The sequence below is a fragment of the Monodelphis domestica genome, chromosome 1, assembly GCF_027887165.1.
Source record: "Monodelphis domestica isolate mMonDom1 chromosome 1, mMonDom1.pri, whole genome shotgun sequence".
NCBI lineage: Eukaryota > Metazoa > Chordata > Mammalia > Didelphimorphia > Didelphidae > Monodelphis > Monodelphis domestica.
The window spans coordinates 632091724-632115783 of record NC_077227.1 but is presented as its reverse complement, the minus strand read 5'-3'; the positions used below and the strand labels follow the sequence as shown (position 1 = coordinate 632115783).

General features: G+C 36.4%; 1 protein-coding gene across 1 annotated transcript in view; it reads left to right on the top strand.

Annotated features, from left to right (window-relative positions):
* Positions 1–2967: 2967 nt before the first annotated feature.
* PLEK (pleckstrin) overlaps positions 2968–24060 on the top strand; it is a 33642-nt gene continuing 12549 nt past the window's right edge. The window contains exons 1-3 of the mRNA XM_001382104.5: positions 2968–3176; positions 18035–18190; positions 21092–21273. Of these exons, the coding sequence (XP_001382141.2) occupies positions 3135–3176; positions 18035–18190; positions 21092–21273 (380 nt within the window). The 5' untranslated portion in view covers positions 2968–3134. The remainder of the gene's footprint in view (positions 3177–18034; positions 18191–21091; positions 21274–24060) is intronic.

The following is a 24060-nucleotide window of genomic DNA, read 5'->3' as shown; positions in this document are numbered from 1 at the left end:
GACAGCTGTCCAGAGAAAGCATAGCAAATGCCTTGCCTTCAACAGCCCTCCATGAATGTGGAATAATCACCAGTTTTATTTTTATAGCTTGGAAAGAACCCTCACATTAAAGGTGTGTGGAGAAAATAAAAATCGTCAGCTCTGTAGCTATTTTACAAAAGGAGAGAAAATAATTTTCAAAAAATCACTTTGCCATTGGAAGAAGACTTTGGTGTTTAAACTCATTAAGATGCACTTGGCCATGTGTTAGTCTGGTCCACAGATTTGAATCCTGGTTCTCAGGATGGACAGTGTCAAATCAACTCCAAGTACAAGTCTTGGTTACTTGTTTAAACAATGACATAGTAAAACAGCTATAAACATTTTGAAAGCATTTTGGTGTGTAGGGCACAGTGGTGGCACAGGGGATGCAAAGACAAAAACAAAATGGCTCTGATGTTCTACTGGGGAAATATAAAATGTAAGAAAACTCAAAATATATTCAAAGGGAGAGAATATGAATAATTTGGGAGATCAAGAAAGACCTTATGTAGGAAGAGTCATTTGAACTATGCTTTAAAGTAAGTTAGGGATTCTTCAAGGAGAGTTAAGGAGAGATTGCATTCTGGATATAAAATTGAGGAAATTGGTTATGTAAGTTATGAAAGCAAGAAGTGGAATATCATTTGGCGACTAGCTTGTTCTTCAGTTTGGCTGAAATGAAAAGTGTATGAAAGGGAGTAGTCTGAAATAAAGAAGATAAGTAGAAAGCAGGTTGGATCGGGGGAAAGGGTTGGATTTAATGTTAGGCTAAGATTTGTATTTTCTCCTAGAGGCAACAGGGAATTATTAAAATTTTTAGCTGTGTGATGGCATTGTGAGGTATATGTTTTAGAAATAGCAATTGGGCAACTGTGTGGAGGATGGATTATAGAGCAGAAAAGACTGGATTCAGGAAGACTATGAGGCTATTGCAATAAATCAGGAGGAAGCTGATAAAGTGTCAAATTGGAGGAGAGGCTGTGTGAAAGAAGAGCCAGGGATGAATCTGAGAAAAGTTTTGGAGGCAGAATTGATAAGACTTGGCAACTGATGGGATAAGAGGAATGAGGAAGAGATGAATTGTGGATGGCTCTATGGTGGCAACTGAAAGGATGACCATCAACAGAAATGAAGAAGTATGAAGTAGGGATGGGTTTTGTGGATCCAATAAAGAATTCCATTTAAGTTATACTGAATTCAAGATTCCCTCTATCCAGAAAGAGATGTGCAACTGGCAGCTGATAATATTGAATTAGAATTCAGGAGAGAGATAAAGGCTAAGAATGTAGATTTGGGAGTCACCTGCTTATGGGTGATAATTCAAACAATGGGTGTTGATGAGATGACTAATTTTAGAGAATATATATAGAAAAAGAGAGAGTCTAGAGCAGAGCCTTGGGGTACATCTATAGGGGTCAGACAGGCAGAAAGAGAATCATGAATGAGAACTGTCACAGAAGCCAGAAAGAAGAGAATATCCAACAGGTGATTGATGGTGGCCCATCTGCTCTGTCTGGCCACATGTAGCAGCCCAAAAAGGAAACTGAAAAACAACTTTCAGGTGAAATGAGACCACTAGCTCTTAAAGCAGCAGCTAGAGAGAAGAATTAGAACCACAGGATTTTAGAGTTGGAAGGACCTCAGCAGTCATCTAGTTCAATTTATATTCCAAAGGAAAGCCTCTGATAACATACTGGTGAAGTCAGTCTCTGCTTGGGAGTGTTTCTAAGGAGGGACAAATCACCACCTCTCAAGATACTCTATTCTACTTTCTCATATCTTTAGTTACTAGGGAGTTTTTCCTGATAACAAACCCTAATTTACCCCTTTTTAGTTTCTACCCATTGCTCCTTTGTTGTGCCCTCTGTGCCCAAATAGATTGTCTACTTTCCTTAGTCCTTTAAGTACCTGAAGACAGTTCCTCTCTTCTCTTCTCTTCTCTTCTCTTCTCTTCTCTTCTCTTCTCTTCTCTTCTCTTCTCTTCTCTTCTCTTCTCTTCTCTTCTCTTCTCTTCTCTTCTCTTCTCTTCTCTTCTCTTCTCTTCTCTTCTCTTCTCTTCTCTTCTCTTCTCTTCTCTTCTCTTCTCTTCTCTTCTCTTCTCTTCTCTTCTCTTCTCTTCTCTTCTCTTCTCTTCTCTTTTCCAGGATAAGCATATCTACTTCTTTCAACCCATCCTTATCTGACATGGAATCAAGGTCTGTCACCTTTCTGCCTGCCCTCCTCTGAACAACCTGTAGAAAATGGGAGCTCCCTGAAGAGAGCCTCTTGGTAGCTAAGGGGCAGAGTGGATAGAGCACCAGCTCTAGAGTAAGGAAGATCTGAATTCAAATCCAGTATATGATAGCTATTAGCTGTATGACCCTGAGCTTAACCTAGTTGTCTCAGTTTCCTCACCTATAAAAGGAGAAGGAGAAGGAAATGGCAAACCTGGAGTTCACCAAGAAAACCCCAAATGAAGTCACAAAGAATTGGACATTATTGAAAGGGCTGAACAGAAACAACAAAAGAGAGGGAATGAAATACTAAATCCAGATCTGTGGCTTGTTCGAATAATTTAATATTAATATTAACAATAGTTAATATTGCTAAGTAAGGTCATCCTTGAAAAAGATAATCTCTAGATAATGTATACTTTCCAGAAAATATAATATTATTTCCTCTTCAATTCACACATGTGGGAAGCTTTTTTGTTTCCTGGAATTTCTATTAAAATTCTGGGTTTTCCACCAATAACTTTCAAACAGCAAAATTTCCACTAAGAGAATCCTTCCTCTTCACTTTGCCCCACTCCTGATTTTTTTTTAACTCTTGCCCCACTGTGGAAACATACCCTTCCCTTTTTCTTGTGATACACAGGCAAATATCTACCAGAAGTTTTCTGTTAATAACACTGGAGTCCTCCGAATTTGCAAAGCAAGAGGGTGGTTTGGCACCCAGTTCCCTATTCTTTTCTTTACCTCACTGAAGAGAAACCGGATGTGCTCATGTGATTGACAGGCAGAGGGGAACTTGTGAAAGTGACTTTGCCATACAAAAAGAAACCCACAGCTGTCTTGGGCTTCCAGATGAGAGGGAGTTGCAGAGACATTTGATTCTGGGAACATCTAGTGATCATGGAGCCAAAGAAAATCAGGGAAGGATACCTTGTGAAAAAGGTAAGTGCCAGTGACTGAAAGAACTTAATGATTCCAGCAGGGGACTGGTCTCCTCATCAAGCTATCTAGAGACCAAACTGGGGAGAGACCTGTGTTGGTTTTTGTATTATTATTATATTTTTTTCATTGCCCTGATCTGGAAATGCATCATTATAGGGGATCTCTTGCCATACAAATTTCCTCCATTGATGCAGATTGTCAATTTATCTATAACTCATAATCTTAGAGAGGCAATTAGGAATGATTGCTTTTAAGAATGTTTAAAGAAAATATCTAATAGTGATGGGTTAGAATATGGGAACGTCATGTAAAATATTGAAGGCAGAGTCATTATTCACATGTAAAGTTACTCAGCCTGCAAGTTCATTCTTGATAGTTAAAAACAATTTGCGGGAGGATGAGGAGATATGAAATGAAAAAGGTGGAGAATGAAATCAAAAGCCTATTTTCTTAGCACCTTCATGATGACACATTTGTATAATAACTTATAATGTTTAAATTCAATTTTTAGAAAGTTGGGTTTGAATCTCATCTCTGCTATTTCATATCTAGGAGAACTTGGGCATGTTACTTATCTCTGAGACTCACTTTTCTCATATGTAAAATAATGGGACTGGACTGATCTATGAGGTTTTTCTGAACATTAATTTGTGATTCTATTATCCTCTAATCAAAAAGATCATCTCTAGATAATATATACTTTCCAGAAATGGAAATATTTCCTCTTCAATTCACACATGTGGGAAGCTTTTGTGCTTGCTGGAATTTCAACCTCCAAAAAATGGGAGTACTCTGAAGAGAACAGAGCCTCTTCCATAACTCTGTTGGTAGCTAAGTGGAAGAATGAATAATTGATTCACCATGTCTGGAGGCTGCAAGAGTTTTATTTTGTAGGTTAGAAAACTGAATTACCGAGAGAAATGACTTTCCTAAATATATGTGAACTAAATGTGATGGAGCTTGGAAAGAGCACCTACCATTGCCCCTTTTTCCCCTTTATTCTGATGGTGGGTTTGTCCCCACAGTCATCCTGAAACTCTCTTACCAAAATGTGGAGTTCACTGGCAGAGCTGTGTTTAGTTTGCATTCTGTGAGAAATGCCTTCATAAATAGGTAGGCAAATCACATCCTTTTAAGCGAGGTCATGATTCCACTGTACTAAAAGAAAAAAAAGGAGAGTTTGTCCCATTGGTTTAATTAGTATTCTGCCTGAAGTGCTTTTGGATGCCCAACTAACCAACTGACTCCCTTTTGAGTAAGACTTTTAGATCTAAAAAGGATCATAGAGATCATTTAGGGGGCAGCTGGGTGGCTCAGTGGATTGAGAGCCAGGCCTAGAGATGGGAGGTGCTAGGTTCAAATCTGGCCTCAGACACTTCCCAGCTGTGTGACCCTGGGCAAGTCACTTAACCCCCATTGCCTAGCCCTTACCACTCTTCTGCCTTGGAGCCAATACACAGTATTGACTCCAAGACAGAAGGTAAGGGTTTAAAAAAAAATAAAAAGGATCATAGAGATCATTTAGATTAACCACTCTATTCTATCAATATGGCCATTGGAGCCTAGAAAAGCCAAGTGACTTATCAAAAGTCCCACAGTAAATTAGTAATGGAGCTAAATTGAGAATCCATCTAGCCCAAGGACAGTTTTTCCACTGCAACACAAGCTTTTTTATTTCATTTTATTTACTTATTTATTAATTTAGAATATTTTTCCATGGTTACAAGATTCATGTCTTACCCTATTCTCCTTCCAGCTTCCTCCTGTAGCCAATGCTCAGTTCCACTGGGTTTTACATGTGTCATTGATCAAGACCTATTTCCATATTATTGATATATGCACTAGGGTGATCGTTTAGAGTCTACATTCCCCAATCATATCCCCATCAACCCATATGATCAAGCAGTTGTTTTTCTTCTGTGTTTCTACTCCCACAGTTCTTTCTCTGAATGTGGATAGTGTTCTTTCTCCTAAATCCCTCAGACTTGTCCTGGATCATTGCATTGCTGCTAGTAGAGAAGTCCATTACATTCTATTATACCACAGTGTATCTGTCTCTGTGTACAATGTTCTCCTGGTTCTGCTCCTCTCACTCTGCATCATTCCAGTTCAAATGGAATTCCTCCAGTTCATTATTCCTTTCAGCACAATAGTATTCCATCACCATCAGATGCCACAATTTGGTCAGCCATTCCCAATCGATGGACCCCCCCCCCACACACAATTTTCCAATTTTTGGCCACCACAAAGAGTGCAGCTATGAATATTCTTGTACAAGTCTTTTTCTTTATTATCTCTTTGGGGGTACAGCCCCAGCAGTGCTATAGCTGGATCAAAGGGTAGACAATTTGTTGCCCTTTGGGCATAGTTCCAAATTGCCCTCCAAAATGGTTGGATCAATTCACAACCCCACCAGCAATGAATTAGTGTCCCTACTTTGCTGCATCCCCTCCAACATTCATTACTTTCCTATTCTGTCATGTTAGCCAATCTGCTAGGTGTGAGGTGTTACTTCAAAGTTGTTTTGATTTGCAATATAAGAGATTTAGAACACTTTTTCATGTGCCTATTGATAGTTTTGATTTCTTTATCTGAAAATTGCACAGGTCTTTTTAAAACATGTATTAACTTAGTTAACTCAGTAGGGTGGCACTGTCCTAGGTCCTACCTAGGTAGGAGTTACCAACCCTGGGTACTGATGAATGAATGGTACTATTGTATAAACAAGATATAACTTGGAACATTCCTAAAGAAAGCTAAATGTTCATGTGCCTTTCCAAAAGGCAGTAAGTCTTTCTAGTAGATGGTGATAATAAATGCATATCTTACTTTTTTTAAATTCTTGTATACTTAATACAAGAAGTAATGGCAGTTAGTGGACTGAAAAGGCTAGTAGACCTGGGTTCCAATCTGATCTCTGGCACCCACTAATTATATAATCTGGGACAATCTGTATGCCTCAGACATCTCCCCAAGTTGGTAGAGAGAGGAGTTCCCCATGCTGATACTGATGAAATCTTCCATTTTCATATAAACAAGCCAAACCTTTCAGAGACTGAGGCTTAGGACCTACCTTCCCACTTTTAAAACTTATTTGTAATAATAAATTATGAAATTGTTGGCATACCCCAAATGTTAGGCTATTACATTAAAAATTTTTTACCTATAGATATAAAATATATAGGATATATGAAAGTGGAAGATTATATTCTTTTAGCTATGCTGCTAGGGAATAATGGTTATAGAACTGGCCATTTAGATAATGAATTTAGAAGAAAAAAATCTGGCCTGAGAAAATTATTTTTATATGTAAGCCAGAAGAGCAGAGCACAGCAGCAGAAGTTTGTTGATTGCAGCATCATTGACATTTGTTTTTATAATTTTACTTCTATTCAAATATTTCCTCCTCATTATGAAGCTTAGGTTCCCATTCCCTTATCTTTGTTTCTTGACTGATATTTTTAAATTAGAATGAGATGGGTAAACATATCATTTTGTCACTTAGAAATTTTGTCTATGAGTAGTGTTTTTTGTACTTTCTTCTCTGTATACTGGAGTTTCATCACTTAAACTTAACCTATCTAATCTAATAAAGTGGAAGATCCAATGAAATTTTTATTAACATTGATAACTATTGCCAGACCTTGGCAAAATTTTGAAGCGGATGAAATTTATTTCTATTCCTTATTGTCTTCCATTTCTGTGTTCTTTTCCTTCATAGTTTCTTCACCTTTCTTCACTACTCACATTTCCTTGTTCTCCCTACCCCCATCTTTATTGTTGTGTCTCCTAGCAGAACTTGTTTTCAAAAGGATTTTATAGCAGTCATTTACATATTAGTTTGAACTTGCCATAGCCTTCCCTTTCCCATTTTAACATTTCAGTTGCCAATGAAGAGGAGGAATTATCTGTAGACTATGGAGTTTTCCAGGGTTACTGAACTTATACCATAAAGAGAGCCATTATTCTCACTATTCCTAAGCCTAGACCTGTTTGTAAGGAGATGAGAAATGGCAGGTAATAAATTACTGTGCAATTACAAAGTCTTGGCCCCAAACTTCTTGTTTATCGATCATTGGGGAATTGGAAGCTGTCAAGAGGAAGAAGAGTTTAAAGTAGAGAGGGAGTTAACTCTCTTTTCATTTTCTGCTACCCAACCCTGGAATTTATGCAACTGCTATGATGTGTGGTCATTTTGTAGGATAATAAAATATAGAAAATATTCTAGAGATCATTAGTGAAATCCTTTAATTTTACAGTCAAGGATACATAGAGACATGAGATTATTCATCCAAAGTGACACAGACAGTTAGTGGCAATGCCAGAACAAAATTTCAGGTCTACTTTCATGCAATACTCAGACTTTCCACTATATATAAACTATTTCATTTAGATTATAATTTACTATTCTAAAGTTATGTTTTTATATGTGATAAATTTCAGTGAAAACACTTGTAATATAAAAGATAGAGCTCAAACTTTAGCTGTATGTACATTTCAAAACACTAAGCATTCTTCTTAAAGTATAAATGGTTGGTGAATTTCAGTCATAAGCTTAGCATGTGAAAGGAGAAGCATTAAGAAAGGGGAAGTTAGAAAAGGCTCCTTATTTTGTGAAGGCATCTGTAAAGAGTTTCTAAACTGATACCTAAAACTCACACCCCAAACTAAATTTCATCTCTTTTGAGGGGCTATTTGCTCTAGTCATCTACTGAAATCTATATTTGCTCATCAATTCACTTGTTCACTCATTGATTCACAGATTCATCACTTCATTTACTAATTATCCAACAGCCATTCAATAAGTGCTTTAATTCTGGATAGCAAAACTAGACACAAGCATAAGGCCACTGGAGATATGGCCAGAAAAGAGACATTTAGCTAAAATACAGTGTTTATAAAAAGCTAGTAACTCCAAATTATCATTTCTCCCCCAAATTTATATACATATGCAAATGAATAATTCTAGCTGAGGCATGCCTGTTTTTTTAGGTTAGGATACATTTGTTTCAAATGTTAATTTGTCCATTTTTCACTTTAAAAGCAAGTGCCTGGATTTGGAAGGGGTGAAATGAAAAATATATGTGGCAGGGGAGAAGGTTATAGACTTTGGGCAAGTGGTTGATAGTTTCAATTGGCTCCCTAATTCTTGGCTTCTCATGAAAATAATTCCCATTGCTTGAAAATATGATTAGTCTCATGATAATGATTTCTCTTCCTTTGGGAAAAGTTAGCCTGACTCAGTACCTAAGACTCATAGACTCACGATGGATGTGCATATAGGATCTGTCCTGAAATAGCAGGAAAATCCCCTCCCCAATCCCTACCCCCCGGCTTCCACATAATTTCTTCAGATGATTCTGAGCTGAAAATTTGACTTAGTCATACATCAGAATGTAGATAGAACCCCAAGGAATGTAGATCTTACTGGATTCTATAAAGCTGAGGAGAAATTGTGGGGTGTTGTAAAGAGTAAATGGGCCTCAGGATCAGGAATTAATTAATCAATCAAGCATGTGTTAAGTATGTATTATTTATCAGTCTCTGGAGATACAAGAACAAAGTTAAATAGTACCTGCACTGTAGGAAGTTACACATTTAAAAATGTATATTCTAATGAAAATAATGCACATACACACATATGTTGCTGTTCAAGAGATATGAAGGTTATATGAATAATATATGCACACATATATGTTTATCTGTCTGTGTATCTATCTATCTATCTATCTATCTATCTATCTATCTATCTATCTATCTATCTGTCTGTCTGTCTGTCGGTCTATCTATCTATCTATCTATCTATCTAATCTTCTCTTTGAGTCTACAAGGTGCAAAGCTTTTGCCAATGTGCATTGGTAGAAGGCATTTTCTCAATCGAAGCTCCTGATTCCAATGAAATCACAGCTCTTCTCTCCTCTCCCTCTCTCCTCCCCACCTCAAAAAAGCTGTGGAAGTAGTTCTTGAGTAAGATTATTCTAGCACCCTAACAACTGGGAGAATCTGTAGCATTAGATATAGAATTTGAGATTTGAATGGGACCTCAGAAGTCATTCCAGAAAAAAACAATCTTATCAACTACTAAGCTTTGATCAAAGACCTTCAGGAAGGGAGAGCTCATTTCTTTCCAAGGTGGACCATTTCAATATTAGCCAGCTCTGATTGTTAGAAAGTTTTTCCTTACCATATTAAGACAGAATACCTCTTTGAAATTTCCACTAATTGCACCTAGTTTTGCCCTCAACAATCAGCAGAACAAGTTGAATCACTCTTCCATGTAACAGTCCATTAAATACTTTACTATTACTACCAGATTCTCTTCCTTCTCCCTCAAGATTTCTCTTCTCCAGACCATAAACTTTTTATGCCTGATCTTAGGGCCCTTGTCCATTATGCTGTTTGCCTTCCCCTAGATCAGGAGATCTAAGTTCGGGTCCATGAATTTGTTAAAAAAATTTAAACTGTATTTCAATAAAATTAATTTCCTTTGTAATCCTATGTTCTTTCTTAATGAATTGAAAATGTTATTCTGAGAAAAGGTCCACAGGCATTACCAGACAATCAAAGGGATCCAATGATATGAACGTCTAAGAACCTCTCTTCTATATGCTTGCATTTTATCAATTTCTTAAAATATGTCATCTAGAACTAAACATAATATACGATATGTGATTTGACTAGGGTGGAATACTATTACTTTCCTAGTCCTGAATGCTTTTTCATATAGTTGACTTGTATGAAAGATTGTAGTCTACTAAAAAGATGGAGGAAATTAGGTGGCTCAGTAGATAGAGCACTAGCCTTACTGAAGACCTGAATTCAAATCCGATCTTAGATATATACTAGCTGTGTTACCCTGAGCAAGTCACTTAACCTCTGCCTTTATCTACTGGAGAAAAAAGGGGCATACTAGTACAGTATCTTTGCCAAGAAAACCTCATGGACAGTTTGGGTATGCTACAGTCCATGGGATCATGAATAATTAGACATGATTGAATAATAACAAAACCGATAGATTGTTTCTCCCCAGCTTTCTAGTCATAACCCCCCTTTCCTCCTTCGTAATCTGGTACTTGTGAATATATTTATGAGCCTTTAATAAGAACTTGTTGAGGATGATGAAACCATGTATGTAAATATTTGCATATTTACATATTTGTACTAGGAATCTGGAAAGATTGCATAACCCAAGACCATATTAATTACAGGCAAATCTCAATTTACTTCTGATATCTTGAAGGAATTAATGCAGCTTCTAAAGGTCCCAAGTTAGGGAAGCTACTTAATTATTAGGCAAATCAGACTCCTATAGCATGAAGGAAGAAACATAGAACTGAGAATTGGGAAACATACCCATAATACTTGCTCTGCTGAAAACTAGCTATATGACCTTCAGCAACTCATTTAACCTGCTTAGGTTTTATTTCTCTTACTAGTAAAATGATAGGGTTGGGTTAGGTATTCTCTAAAATTCTCTGATTCCAGTAGCCAGTCAGAAATTAATCTAAACAAATTATTTTCTCTCACCAATCAACTAACAACAAAAATTTATTAGGGTTCTATCATGTACAGGGACTTGCCAGACACTGGGAATACAAAGACAAATGAAATAGTCCCTGTTTTCAACAAGAAAAGGTTTGATTGTATTTGTCTGTGTATGCATATATATATATTTATACACATACATATATGCATTAAATAGATACAAAATAGGTACAAGGAGATGGAGCAGGAGAATGGGGAAACTAAGAAAGGATTCATGTCAAAGGTGACACCTGCTTATTGTAAGAAATTAGGAGTTTGGAGAAGGTAAAAATGGAATATGTTCCATTCACTGGGGGCAGACAATGTAAATGAAGAGAGACAGGAAATGAAGCCATGCATATGAGGAACAATAAAAGGTCAACTTGACTGAACTGTAACTGTTCAAAGAGAAGTAAACTATAAGACTATAAGAGTAATAAGATGGAACTAGTTGTAAACGGCTTCAAAAGGTAAGCAGGTCAAATATTTCCTCTATCTGGAAGTAGGAGGATGCTCTATGTGGAGGAGACACTGGAGTTCAGAGTAAGAGTAGTGAGATGGTTAGACCTGAGCTTTAGGAAAATCATTTTTGCAGTCAAATGGAGGATGGACTGGAGTGATGAGGCAACAAGAGCAGTTAGGTATCTTAGCAATAGTCTACTGGATAGGTAATGAAAATCTGAATTGTGTTGGTAGTTGTGTGAGTGGAGAGAAAAGGGAATTAACATATGTAAAGTACTTTGCAATTCTTAAAACACTCTATGAATATTACCCATTATTGTAAAAATGACAAGACTTAGCACCTATGGCATGTGTTGGATGAGTAATAGTGAACTTACTATTACACCAGGGTAGCAAGTATAGATGACTAGAAGGATTGTGGTTAATATATCACATAATGCAGTTTCCAAGCTCACAATTAACTCCACCTTCTATCCCTCAGAACAAACAACCTTCTGGCAGTTAAATAAAACTGCATAAATGAATAATGGCAAGTGAACATGAATGTGACTTTATACTTTAATGGTTTATTTTTACTATTTATTAAAAGTTTATTTTTCTTTATTATTTATTAAAAAGTTTGTTTTTATTAAAAGAAGGGAGTAGTGTGAATTTTAACTGATGTATTTTATCATAGTTGATCTGAGCTTTGTGGCCTTTTTACAGTTGCCCACATTTATATAATTATAATTATTTTGTATGTGATTCTTTTTGCTCTATTTTATTCACCATTCATTTATGATCTCATTCGATGGTCATTCTTTATGACATAAAGGCATTTATTTAGTTGAGATTATTTTATGAGTGGATTCCAAGGCAGCTGGCAAAGTGGATTAACTTCAGAGTCAGAGGGAGCTGACTGCCCACAAGAAAGGCATTTATTCTATCAGTGTCCTAGGCAACTCTGTAAGATTATAAGTTGTAATTCTGTACCTCTGGAGGGAATTTCCATACCTGGAAGTTCCTACACTTATGAAGTCACAATAAAAAGTACATCCCTACTTTGTGATCTGATAACCATTTCTGGATACAAACACTATTATTATACACTACATATTTTCACCTGTTTCCTCATCTGTAAAATAAAAATAATGGTTCAGATGGTTTTTTATGATTCCTTTATTTTTCCATTCTAATAATTTAAGGTTCAAATTTGAACTTAACACATATCTATCATTATTTATTAAGGGCAGGGTAAAGACGTCACTGAGGGAGACAGAATATTGAAATTTAGTTAGGATCCCTGCTCTCATTGAATTTGTAATCTAGCAAGGAAATATGACAACTCTGATACAAAATAATGCATGACAGTTGTATAAGAGAGGTGTAAAATGTTATAATAGTTATATTTAATTGTTAGTAATAAACAATAAAATTGAGGGGGAGAAACATAGTTTCTAACTGGGATGAAGATGAAGGAAGACTTCCTGAAGAAGTAACACTTGATTTGGGCACAAAGGACTGATAAATATATTACAGCTGTAATATACACCTCCCTCCCCCCCCCCCCTCTGTCCCAGTGAGATGAACATGTTGGAGACTCTCAGTTTCATATGCAGTCTTATTGTTCTGTTTGCAATGGACAGGGAAATATACATGTTTCTTAATGTTTTTCAAGTTCATCATAATTAAAGTAAAATAAATCATGAATAGATAGGAATTCATAAGATAGGGAGGAGACAGAAAGGAGGCTAATCATTCATTCCTTCAATCATTCATTTAATTAATTTAGGCTGTCACGCCAAAAGAGAAAAGGGAATATTTACTGACATTTTTTCAAGTGGCGAGAAACAATGGAAAGTACTGGAACAGGGATGTCATTGTTGTAAAAAGTATTTGTCTTATTTGCATAAACAAACACCCTATTGTGGAAGTGGCAGCTTTATACTGGCATCCTCTGCTATTCCTAGATAAGTAACAGGAACTAGGAAATCATTGTTATCCAAATTTTGTATTTTCTTTGACATAAGAGAATCATGGATTAATTAATATGTAAAGGTTTCAAGTTCATTTTTTCTTTCTCTCCCCAAAACCTTCCTTAAAATGGAAATGAGAAAGAGGTACTTTCTTGCTTCTAAAATAGCCAACTTATTGCTGAAATAGCAAACAGCATTTAAACAAAAAGTCTTTTCTAGATCTTTGATCTCTACCTCAATTGTCCCTAAACTTATGATGAGGTAAAATAGGATGCTTAATGAGATGACAATTCATTTTGCTATGGTTGGCACATTAATCCATATCTCTCCCCCAATTTGGTCTCTAGATAGCTTGGTGATGGTCACTGGAAATCTTTGTGAGATAACTCACCTGGGAGAACCACTTCAATAAAGACTCCAATGTAATTTTTTTCTCTTTCTTAAAAAAAAAATACTCTTACGTTCTGTCTTAGAATTGATACTAAGTATGAGTTCCTAGGCAGAAGAGTGGTAAGGACCAGGCAACGAAAGCATCTAAGTTCAGATTTGAACTCAAGACCTTTAATCTCTAGGTCTGGCTCTCTATCGCCAAGCCACCTAGCTGCCCTTGTCTAATGTAATATCATAGCAAGTACATTGGATTAAGGATCATCAGCTCACCATTATTATTTAGGTCCATCAGACTGGCATACTGAGAGCAAATTACCAAATGTCACTAAGACTGAATTTCTCTTCTTCAATATGGTATGAACATACCCATTTCCTAAGTTACTTCAAGAGATGGAAAGAAGATGAAAAAAAAGAATTGTTAAGTCTTTGGAATAGTGGCAAGACATTATGTAGGACCTGTATGCTAGATTTTCAGATGGAAATCCTTCTCAAAGTACACAAAGTTCAGCAACCTAACCATCAGTGTGAAGATTCTAAAGTAAATAGGACCATTGTAAATGACTCCTGTGGTACAACCATTTCTGTTTGCTATTTCTGACAGTGGTACCAAGGGATAGTTTGTGGAAAGGCAGTTGAATTTTCTTTCCTTCTGTATACCTCAAAAGGTTAGGTAGGTGTACTTAACTTCCTCAGATAACCCATTCTGTACAAATCTTTAACCTATTTCAACTTGTTAGTTCTGCTGTATTTTTTACTTTTATTTTTAGTTCTTCAATTGCCTCCTGGTTCTCCTCTGCAATTTATCTTTCATGAGCCTGCCAAAATAATCTTCCTAAGTCAATAGTCTGACCATGACATTGCCCTGGTCAAAAATCTTTGGTGACTTCATTTTGCCTTAAAATAAATTACAGAGGCAGCTAGGTAGCTTAGTGAATAGAGAACCTGGGATGGAGACAGGAGGTCCTAGGTTCAAATATGACTTCAGAAACTTCCTAGCCAAGTGAACCTGGGCAAGTCACTTAACCCAAATTGCTTAGCCCTTAACTCTTTTCCCTTGGAAACAATGCTTAGTATTGATTCTAAGACAGAAAGCAGGGTTTTAAAAAGATAAAATGAAATAAAATATCAATGTAGGTCATGTCCTTTGCAATTTATAGTCTTCATTGTTTAGAGCAATGAGAAATTTAAGTAACTTGTTTAAGGTTACACAGCCACTCTATGTCAGTAGAGGGATTTGAAACAGGGTCTTCTTGGTTCCAATGCCAGTTGTTTCCACAATACTAAAAACTGAATGAAAAGGCTTCATTAACTATTAAGAACAATGAAGAACTAGTTAGAAATGGTCTCAGAAGGAAACTGTACATAGTTCCTGAAACACTATGTTTAACACTTCTCAAAAATAACTCTGTAGCAAGAGTGTTAATTATTTGGGTGGGTTCCTTGTGGTTCTTGTTAATGAAAGCACTTTTTGAGTTGAGAAAGGGGGCCCTGTTTAGGGTAAAGAAAATGGAACAATAATGCAAGTGGATAATTACTCAAGAGAGAGAAGAATTTATCACTATTTTCTATGAAGACAGGTAGCATTTGGAATTGTCCAAGAGCTGTCTTCAACAAACAACTCAACAAATTCAACAAATCAACTATTTGTTAATTAGTTACTATGTACAAGGTCTGTGCTAGTAATGCAAAGATAATTACAGAATAGGCCCTCTTTTCAAGGAATTTATAGTCTAAGGGGAAGGGCAAATATACAACTCAGTCCATCAACAAGTATTTATTAAATAACTACTATGTCCTGGTTACTTTTTTAAGCACTAGGGACACAAATATAAAAAACAAAACAGTCCCTGTCCTTAAGAAGTTTATATTCTATTTGAGGAAACATAGATTATATAAATAAATTAGAGATATATACAAAACACATACAAAGCAGATAGATTACTTTGGAGTGGAAGACATTAGCAGCTATATGGATAAAGTCTAATGAAGAAGGTGGGACCTTGAGCTGAGTCTGGAAGGAAATCAAGGGAGGGAGGGAAAAAAATGAGAGTTTTCTAGACATTGGGGAGAGGAGTATCTATAGCAAAGGAATGAAGATGGAAGATGAAATGAGGAACAACATGAAGCTAGTCTGGAATGTATAGGTTATGTTATGCAGGTTATGCAGAGCTTTAAATGCCAAGTAGAGGAGTTTATAGTTTATCTTAGAAGTGTGAACATAGGAGAGTGGGATAATTCTAAATGGGAAACCGAGGCAAAGTGTTATAAAAACTTTGAGGAATGAGAAGAAATTTTAATCTGAGGGTAGTGAAGATGGAGCGAGAGAAAGCTAGCTGGAGGAGATTAGTATCTGAATTGGGCTTTGAAGGATGGGAACGATTATAAGAGATGGAGTTGCCCACCTGAGACTTAGCAGATGGTGTGAGCAAAGACAGAGAAAGGAGAAAGACAGATGAAAATGAGAAATGGAATTGAGTTGTTTTGATCATAACATAAAATATATGAAGGGGAGTGGAATGAGATAAAATGGGATGGATGGGCTGAAGCCAGATTATAGAGAATCTTAAATGCCAGCATCAAGAGTTTTTATTTTATGCATTTATGAGTACTGATGAAATATGTTTGAGTAGAGAAGTAAACATGATTATAGTGCTGTATTAGGAATCTCATTTGGGGAATAACTTCTTTTTTTGAGTATTTTCTGAGTTTTATTTGCTTAGGTAAAACAATAGATTTCATATAGAGCTGAATAAAAATACTGCAATCATGTCAGTTCTAATTCACTATAATAAATTAAGTAGGTATTAACTTAGGAATGGATAGGGAGAATCATGGCTTTTTTGTCAATAACACTGGTAATTCTTACCCCTACTCTTGGTCAGTTAGGCTATCTTTATTCTTTTCTTCCATTAAGGCAAGACTGTTATTGAGACAATCATAGCAGAGTATTGTTGGTCCTTTCCTCCTACAAATGCATTAAAAGAATTTCCTTTTGTTTTTGTTTTTTTTATTTTCTTTTTTTAAACCCTTACCTTCTGTCTTGGGATCAATACTGTGTATTGGTTCCAAGGCAGAATAGTGGTAAGGGCTAGGCAATGGGAGGTTAAGTGACTTTCCCAGGGTCACACAGCTGGGAAATATCTGAGGCCAGATTTGAACCTAGAACCTCCCATCTCTAGGCCTGACTCTCAATCCACTGAGCTACCCAGCTGCTCCCACCATTTTTTTTGTTTTTGTTTTTTATTTCCTGAGGGACTGTTTAATTTTAATTTTTAATTAATTAATTAAGAATATTTTTCCATGGTTACATGATTCATGTTCTTTCCCTCTCCTCTTCACTTCCCCCTCCTGGAGGTCACAAGCAATTCCATTGGGTTATACATGTATCATTGTTCAAAACCCATTTCCATATTATTAATATTTGCAATAAAATGATCATTTAAAGTAAAAAATTTCAATCATATACTCATCAAACCATGTGATCAAGCAAATGTTTTTCTTCGGTGTTTCTACTCCCACAGTTTTTCCTCTGAATGTGGATAGTGTTCTTTCTTATAAGTCCCTTAGGATTGTCCTGGATCATTGCATTGCTGCTAATAGAGAAGTCCATTACGTTTGACTGTACCACAGTGTATCAGTGTCTGTCTGTGTACAATGTTCTCCTGGTTCTGCTCCTTTCACTCTGCATCACTTCCTGGAGGTTGTTTCAGTTCACATGGAATTCCTCTAGTTCATTATTCCTTTGAGCACAATAGTATTCCATCACCATCAGATGCCATAATTTGTTCAGCCATTCTCCAATCAATGGACACCCCCTCATTTTCCAATTTTTTTCCATTACAAAGAATGAGGCTGGGGGAATAACTTCTATGAAATAGCAAGTGCCTACTATACTATACGGAGTTAGACCAGAACTGAGTGTAGTAAGGGAAACAAGAGGATAGGCAGTCACAATTCCTCCCCTTGCCAAACTTGTACCTTCACTGTGGGAAACAAGATTTATGCACCTGAAGCAACCAGAAAACAATAAGATAGCATATGATTAATTGTCCAAATGTTCCATACAAACTTAATTGCTCTAGGAATGTCAGGAAGAAGAGATCAGTGTTGGTCAGAGAAGCCAGGGAAATTTTCATTTTCTGAGATTAGAAGTGAGAGTAGATTTGAGGTATTTTCAGAGCTTAGCAAAAATTTAAACAGATCCAAGTTGGAAAGTAGTGGGAAAGAACTTCATAAAATATCACCAAAATATCTAAGATCCTATTTCCCATATCAATCTTTTCTTATCCTGACTTTCTTATAGCATTTAAAGTATACTTTACACAGGTAGGTAATTTTATATCTTCTGGTATATTAGCAGCTTTTGGTACTAACTGGGTTAGCAATTTCCATATTAGTATTCCAATTTGGTGTTAAGGACATGGAAACTGGAAGAAATAAATGCTATTAGTTGAGAAAGTATAATATATATATGTATATATATATTTTAAAAAAGATGTTTTTTTTCTTTCTATGGTGTTGACACAGGGCAGTGTGTTCAATAGCTGGAAACCCATGTGGGTTGTATTACTGGAAGATGCAATTGAATTCTACAAGAAGAAAAGTGACAACAGTCCCAAGGGAATGATACCTTTAAAAGGAAGTACTCTTACCAGCCCCTGCCAAGACTTTGGTAAAAGAATGGTAAGCTAGGGTTGCTTTTTAATAATTATTATCCAATATAGACATTTATTTATTTATTTTCTCAATTTAATTAAATAAACATTTCCAAAATGTTACCAAAATGAAAGGCATTGTTTTCAAAGGTAGGAGAAAAGATAGGAGATAGGGAGTAGATTTGTGATTTTCTTGGTACTTGGTATAGAGAAGTTCTTGCCAAGGGAACTTTATCTGCCAACGTAGGTGAATGCTTCTCTTCTTGGAAAGTTAGCTATGACACTGAGAAGCTAAATGAATTGTTCAGGGTCATCTAGCCAGTGTATGTCAGAGACAGAATTTGATTCAGTCTTTGTAGCTTAGAGATCTGATCACTAACCACCATGCCCTGCTGGCTTAGGTAGGTGACCCTGGGCCAGTCATCTAATGTCTCAGAACCTTAGTTTCTTCCTCTTGCTCAGAGTAGGCACTTGATAAATGTTGGCTGAACAGAATAGCATCAGAAAGGAAGAGGGACTCAATCAGGCCTCTGGTACCATGATGACTTATGGAGCCCAAGCCTTCTTGGATAAGGGAACTCATGAGTCAGATCTTTACAGGTACTTCTGGGCTGGGCTGATAAGTTTTCCCAAATACAGCTTTATTCAATTCATATTATACAAGAAGCAGAGTTGTTGGCATTCATCCCTACTGTGGGTACCAGTCTTTGTAGATTAGTTAATTTTTAATTTTCTAATGTTCAAGATAAGGCAGCATGGAGAATGGAGATAGAAGGTGGGTCTTTAAGTCAAGAACCTGTAGGTTTAAGGCATGTCTCTGACAAATACTAGTCTTGTGACCCTTCTCAGTGCTGTCAAACAGATGCTTATCTACACTGGTAGGGGGGATTTCCTCACTGGAGTTCCCTACAACAAAACAATCAAATATTAGTCACAAAGGGCTGTAGGATGATGATGATGTTGATAATAATAATAATGCTAAATTTCACTCTTTGACAGCTCAGTCCAATAAATGATGAAATGCAAGGTGAATTCTTTCTGATTATTCCTAATGCATTTAATCATGACTTAATCAGTTCCCACACAGAACAGCAGGAGTTCAGACTTGAGTGTCAATATTGAGACAGACGAAATTTCTTCAAGTAATAAGATAGTCACCTTTCCAAATATATCTTTTATATTTATGGCAAACCAAGCCTTTTTGCCATCTAGGAATCTTCAAGTGTTGTACTCTTATCTACATATTCTGTCCCTCAGCCTACACAGATCCCTAGCCTGAAAATAGAGAGGAGGCTAAAAGCAAAAGGTTGTCATCTCTGTTAACATGACTTTATTCTGTCCCCTCTTCCCCCCATTTGAATGTTCTCTTTTATGCAAATGAAAAAGTCATGCCATAAACTGTTCATAATACTAATCTCTTAATAGCCATTATTAAACCTGAATTTTCTAAACTACAGAGGAAAGATGCTGTTGGGTAGGTTAAACTAGTAATGATATTGAGATAGCTGCTAAAGAGTATATTATTACCAACCTTATAATAATTTAAAAGCAAAAAAAGTGTTTGAGGCAATTGTAGATGGTATCTAGTTCATCCAATAATCATTTATTAAGTGCCTACTATGTTTATATCTATCTCTTTCTTGATTTCTTTTCCTCCCACTTTTGTCTTATATAATCCTAAAGTCTACCAGTAAAACCATCCCCTCCCTCCAACATCCCTCATAGGTCATTCTTATTTCAATTACATCCTATGGATAAGCAGTCCTCTTCTTGGTCTCTCTATCTGGTATCTGGGAATGTGGGAGCTAGTACAAGTAAGTCGTTTACTTAGAGCTATGCAATTAATTATTATCTGGGATGGAGAGAATAATTCCTTTGAATCCTCATAGGATCAGAGCATAGAAGTAAGAATGAGAAGACACTCTGAAGGTCATCCTGTTCAATATCCTTATTTTATAGATTAAAAAGATAGAATTTAGAAAGATGAAGTGATTTGTCCAAAGTCAAACATGTAGTAAGTGGAAGTTGGGATTTGAACCCATGTCTTTCCACCATTCCATATTGCTGCACTTCAGGGATTAAAAAAATTAAATTCTAGAAATGTCTGCTAAGTGCCCATTATTCTGAAATGAACTGGACATTTCTGTATCTAACTTGTTAAATTTAATGTATACATTTTAAAAAACTGCATAAAAGGTCATAATTTTCTATACAAGTCTTTTTATTTGTGTATTTGAATATTTAAGCTTGTTGATGATTAAGTTCATAATAAAAGAAAATGTTTATTTTTTTAAAGTGCTTACTATTTGTGAGTCATCAGGGAAACAAAGACAAAAACATGAATAGTTTCTAACCTCGAGTTTACATTCTATTAGATCTCTGAATACAGAGGCCTCTTAGCCAGGAAAAAAAAAAGGCTAGCTGATTGTCATCAATCAATTGACCAAGAAACATTTATTAAAGTCTTAGTATGTACCAACTACTGTGTTAGGTGCTGAGGATACGAAGACAAAAATGAAACATTCCCTGGCTGCAAGAAGTGCAAGAAGCATCCACACTGGAGGAAATGACATTTGTATAAATAAATATATACACAAATCATAGGAAATAAGTACATGGTAATTAATTTTTTGAGAAAGCACTAGCATCTAGGGGAATCACTAAAAGTTTCATGTAGGAAATAACATTTGAGATGAGCTTTGAAGAAAGCTATAGATGCTAAGAAGAGGTGAGGAGGAAGTGCATTCCAGGCATGGAAGATAGCCAATGCAAAGGTAGAGATAAATGGAGTGTTGGGTGTGAGGAATAGTAAGAAGGCCAATGTCTGGATTATCTGACTTTTAAATAAATGCTATCAGATTATGACTGGGCTTGGACTTCTGCTTTGTAGCAGTTGTCTCTTACTAACATATTATTTTTTTGATTATAGTTCGTGTTTAAACTTGCCACAACCAAGCAGCAAGACCACTTTTTCCAGGCTGCCTACTTGGAGGAGAGAGATGCCTGGGTACGGGATGTTAAAAAGGCAATTAAGTGCATTGAAGGAGGACAGAAATTTGCTAGGAAATCTACCAGGAGGTCTATTCGACTGCCAGAAACCATTGACTTGAGGTGATTTGTTTCCTTTAATTCTTTTTTCTTCCTGGTTTTGAGCTCAGCCAAACCTACCAGTGTTGATACTGCTCCAGGGGGCCACCTATGTTCTTCACTCTTCTAGATCATGAGGTTGTGTCTAGGCTAGTGCATTAAATGGCCCATCAGTTGTCAGAAAGACTAAATTCAGCTTCTTAAAGGGTCCCTAAACCAGCACTGGAACTAGGGCTATCCACCTTAGTGAGCTCAACCTCTCCCAGCATACATTAGATGTTTGGTTCTTTCAAGTCATTGTGGACAATGATTTGTGAATGCCAGCTTCGAAGAGAGGGTTAAACCCTTTTGACCAGAGGAAGTTCACATATTAATTAAATATATGGAACTCTCCCTTTCTACAGCTGCAGAACACTATTTTTTTAATTTGGAAATTTTTATTTAATTATTTTAGAATATTTTTCCATGGTTACAAGATTCTTGTTCTTTCTCTCCCCTCCTCTCAATTCCCTCCTATAGCCAACAAGCAATTCCACTGGGTTTTACATGTGTTATTGATCAAGACGTATTTCCATATTATTGATATTTGCACTAGTGTGATCATTTAGAGTCTACATCTCCAACCATATCCCCCTCGACCCATGTGATCAAGCAATTGTTTTTCTTCTGTGTTTCTATTCCCACAGTTCTTCCTCTGAATGTGGATAGTGTTCTTTCTCACAAGTCCCTCAGAATTGTGCAGAACACTATTTTAAAAAATGTATTTTCTACTCTCCCTCTCTTCTGGCACTAGAGAAAGCATCATTTAAGAGATATGTGTATATGTAAAACTACTTCTTGCTTGTTTCTATTTATCAGTTCTTTCTCTGCTGATAGACATGCACAAGCCATTGTTCAACTAATATTTCTATTGCTGTATACAGAACACTATTTATAGAGAAACATATCCACAAGTACAAGACAATATAGTGAGAAGATTTCAGGTCCTGGAAAAAGCATTGGACCAAGAGGAAGAAGGCATAGACACAAGTCCTGGTTGCCTCTAACTAACTTTGTAACCTTAGGCAAACCCACTAATCTCTTTGAGTTTCAGTTTCCCCATTTACAAAATGGAAATAATACTCCCTGCTCTATCTATGCTATAGGATTGTTATAAGGTTCATATCAGCATGCCCAATGGCTTCGGTGTCAGAGAAGATGCCTCCTTTGAGACTTATAACTTTTACAACTTTGAACAAGTCAGTGAACTATCTTGGGTCTTGGTTTCCGTAGTTTCTTCAACTGTAAAATGGGGATAATAATAAAACTTAACTCACAGGGCTATTGTGAAGACCAAATGAGATAGCATATGTAAAACCCTCTGAGAATTTCAAGCATTGCATAAATGATAACTGTTATTACCTAAAAAATGAATGTGCTGGGAAAGGGGATCACCAAGATCCCTTCCATATCTGGATCTACAGTAATATATTCCTTGAAAAAGTACCTTCATCTCACTGAGCCTCAGTTTCCTCATTTGTGATATGAAGATAATAATACCTGTCCTTCCTATCTTGTAAGGCTTCTGTGTGGTTTCAGATTAGAAATATATAGTAGAAGAATCACTGGCTGATTGAGAGCACATGGTCCAAATTCCATTTCTATGGAATTATGCTTCTGCAACCTCAAGCAAGTTATTTAGTTATTCAGAACCCTTAGTTTCTCCATTTGTAAAATATTTGGACTGTGGACTCTGAGTGCCTTTCTAGCTCTAGATGGATGGACCTACAGCTAGGATAATATATGTGAAAGTACTTTGTAAGTTGTAAGACACTAGAAACATCTAAATGAATATTTATAAGTCAGAGTCTCCCCTAAAAGGATAGAAGTAAATGTCAGCTTCCTTGCCTACTCCAAAGCAATTCTCTTTGTATTTTCCAGCTCCTGCCATGTCATGCTCATTAGGCTTAGTCTAATTTGGAAGATCATTGGTTGGCTATAATCCAAATATGTTCAGTTTTTGCAAAATCATATTTTTAGAAAGTCAGATGAACCAGAGGTCCATAAAGATATATAAAATATATCTTTATGTATCAACTTATATCCAGATATTTGTTGTGGTTAACTGATATTATGAGGAAAAAAGTTGGGAAAAGAATGAAATTCTTCATTCTGATTTGGAAATTCCTTGACTATTCAAAATATATGAGAGAAATTCTTAGCAAGAAAATATGAATTTGAAGTTAAAAATTATTCATATATAGAGTCCAAGGAGGGAGAAGACACTGCTACATCTCCTCTCAAGGAGTTTACCTTTTTTTTAGTTATTATTAAACAGTCAAGTTCACTGTCATAAGAGGAGTATAATTAGTAATGACCTTGCTACCTTGGAGGAAGCAGGACCAGATCAGGAAGTGGAATCAGGAATGTATAATATATATTTAGGATGGTTAGAGGTCTGGCCTCTGGAAATCAGCTAAGACAGGAAAGAAAGAGCAGGGAGGTACTGATGTATGGAGGAATGAAAAGTCTGATGGATTCCCTGAGGCTAGGGAAAATCAGTAAGAGTTACCCAAGAAGCACAATCCCTGGTTCTGGACTCTGAGGACCTGGTCTCAGTCTTCCCTCTATCACTTACTGCCTTTGTGACCTTAGGCAAGTCACAATCTCTTGGCCTTGGTTTTCTTATCTCTACAATGAAGCAACAAATGGGTATCTCCTTTCCAGCCTCTAAATCTATCACCAGCAAATTATCAAAGCCAAAGTCTAGTTCTGAATCCTGGGCCCAGCTGCTTATTCTCTGCCAAACCTACTGAGAGGTTTCCTCTAGCC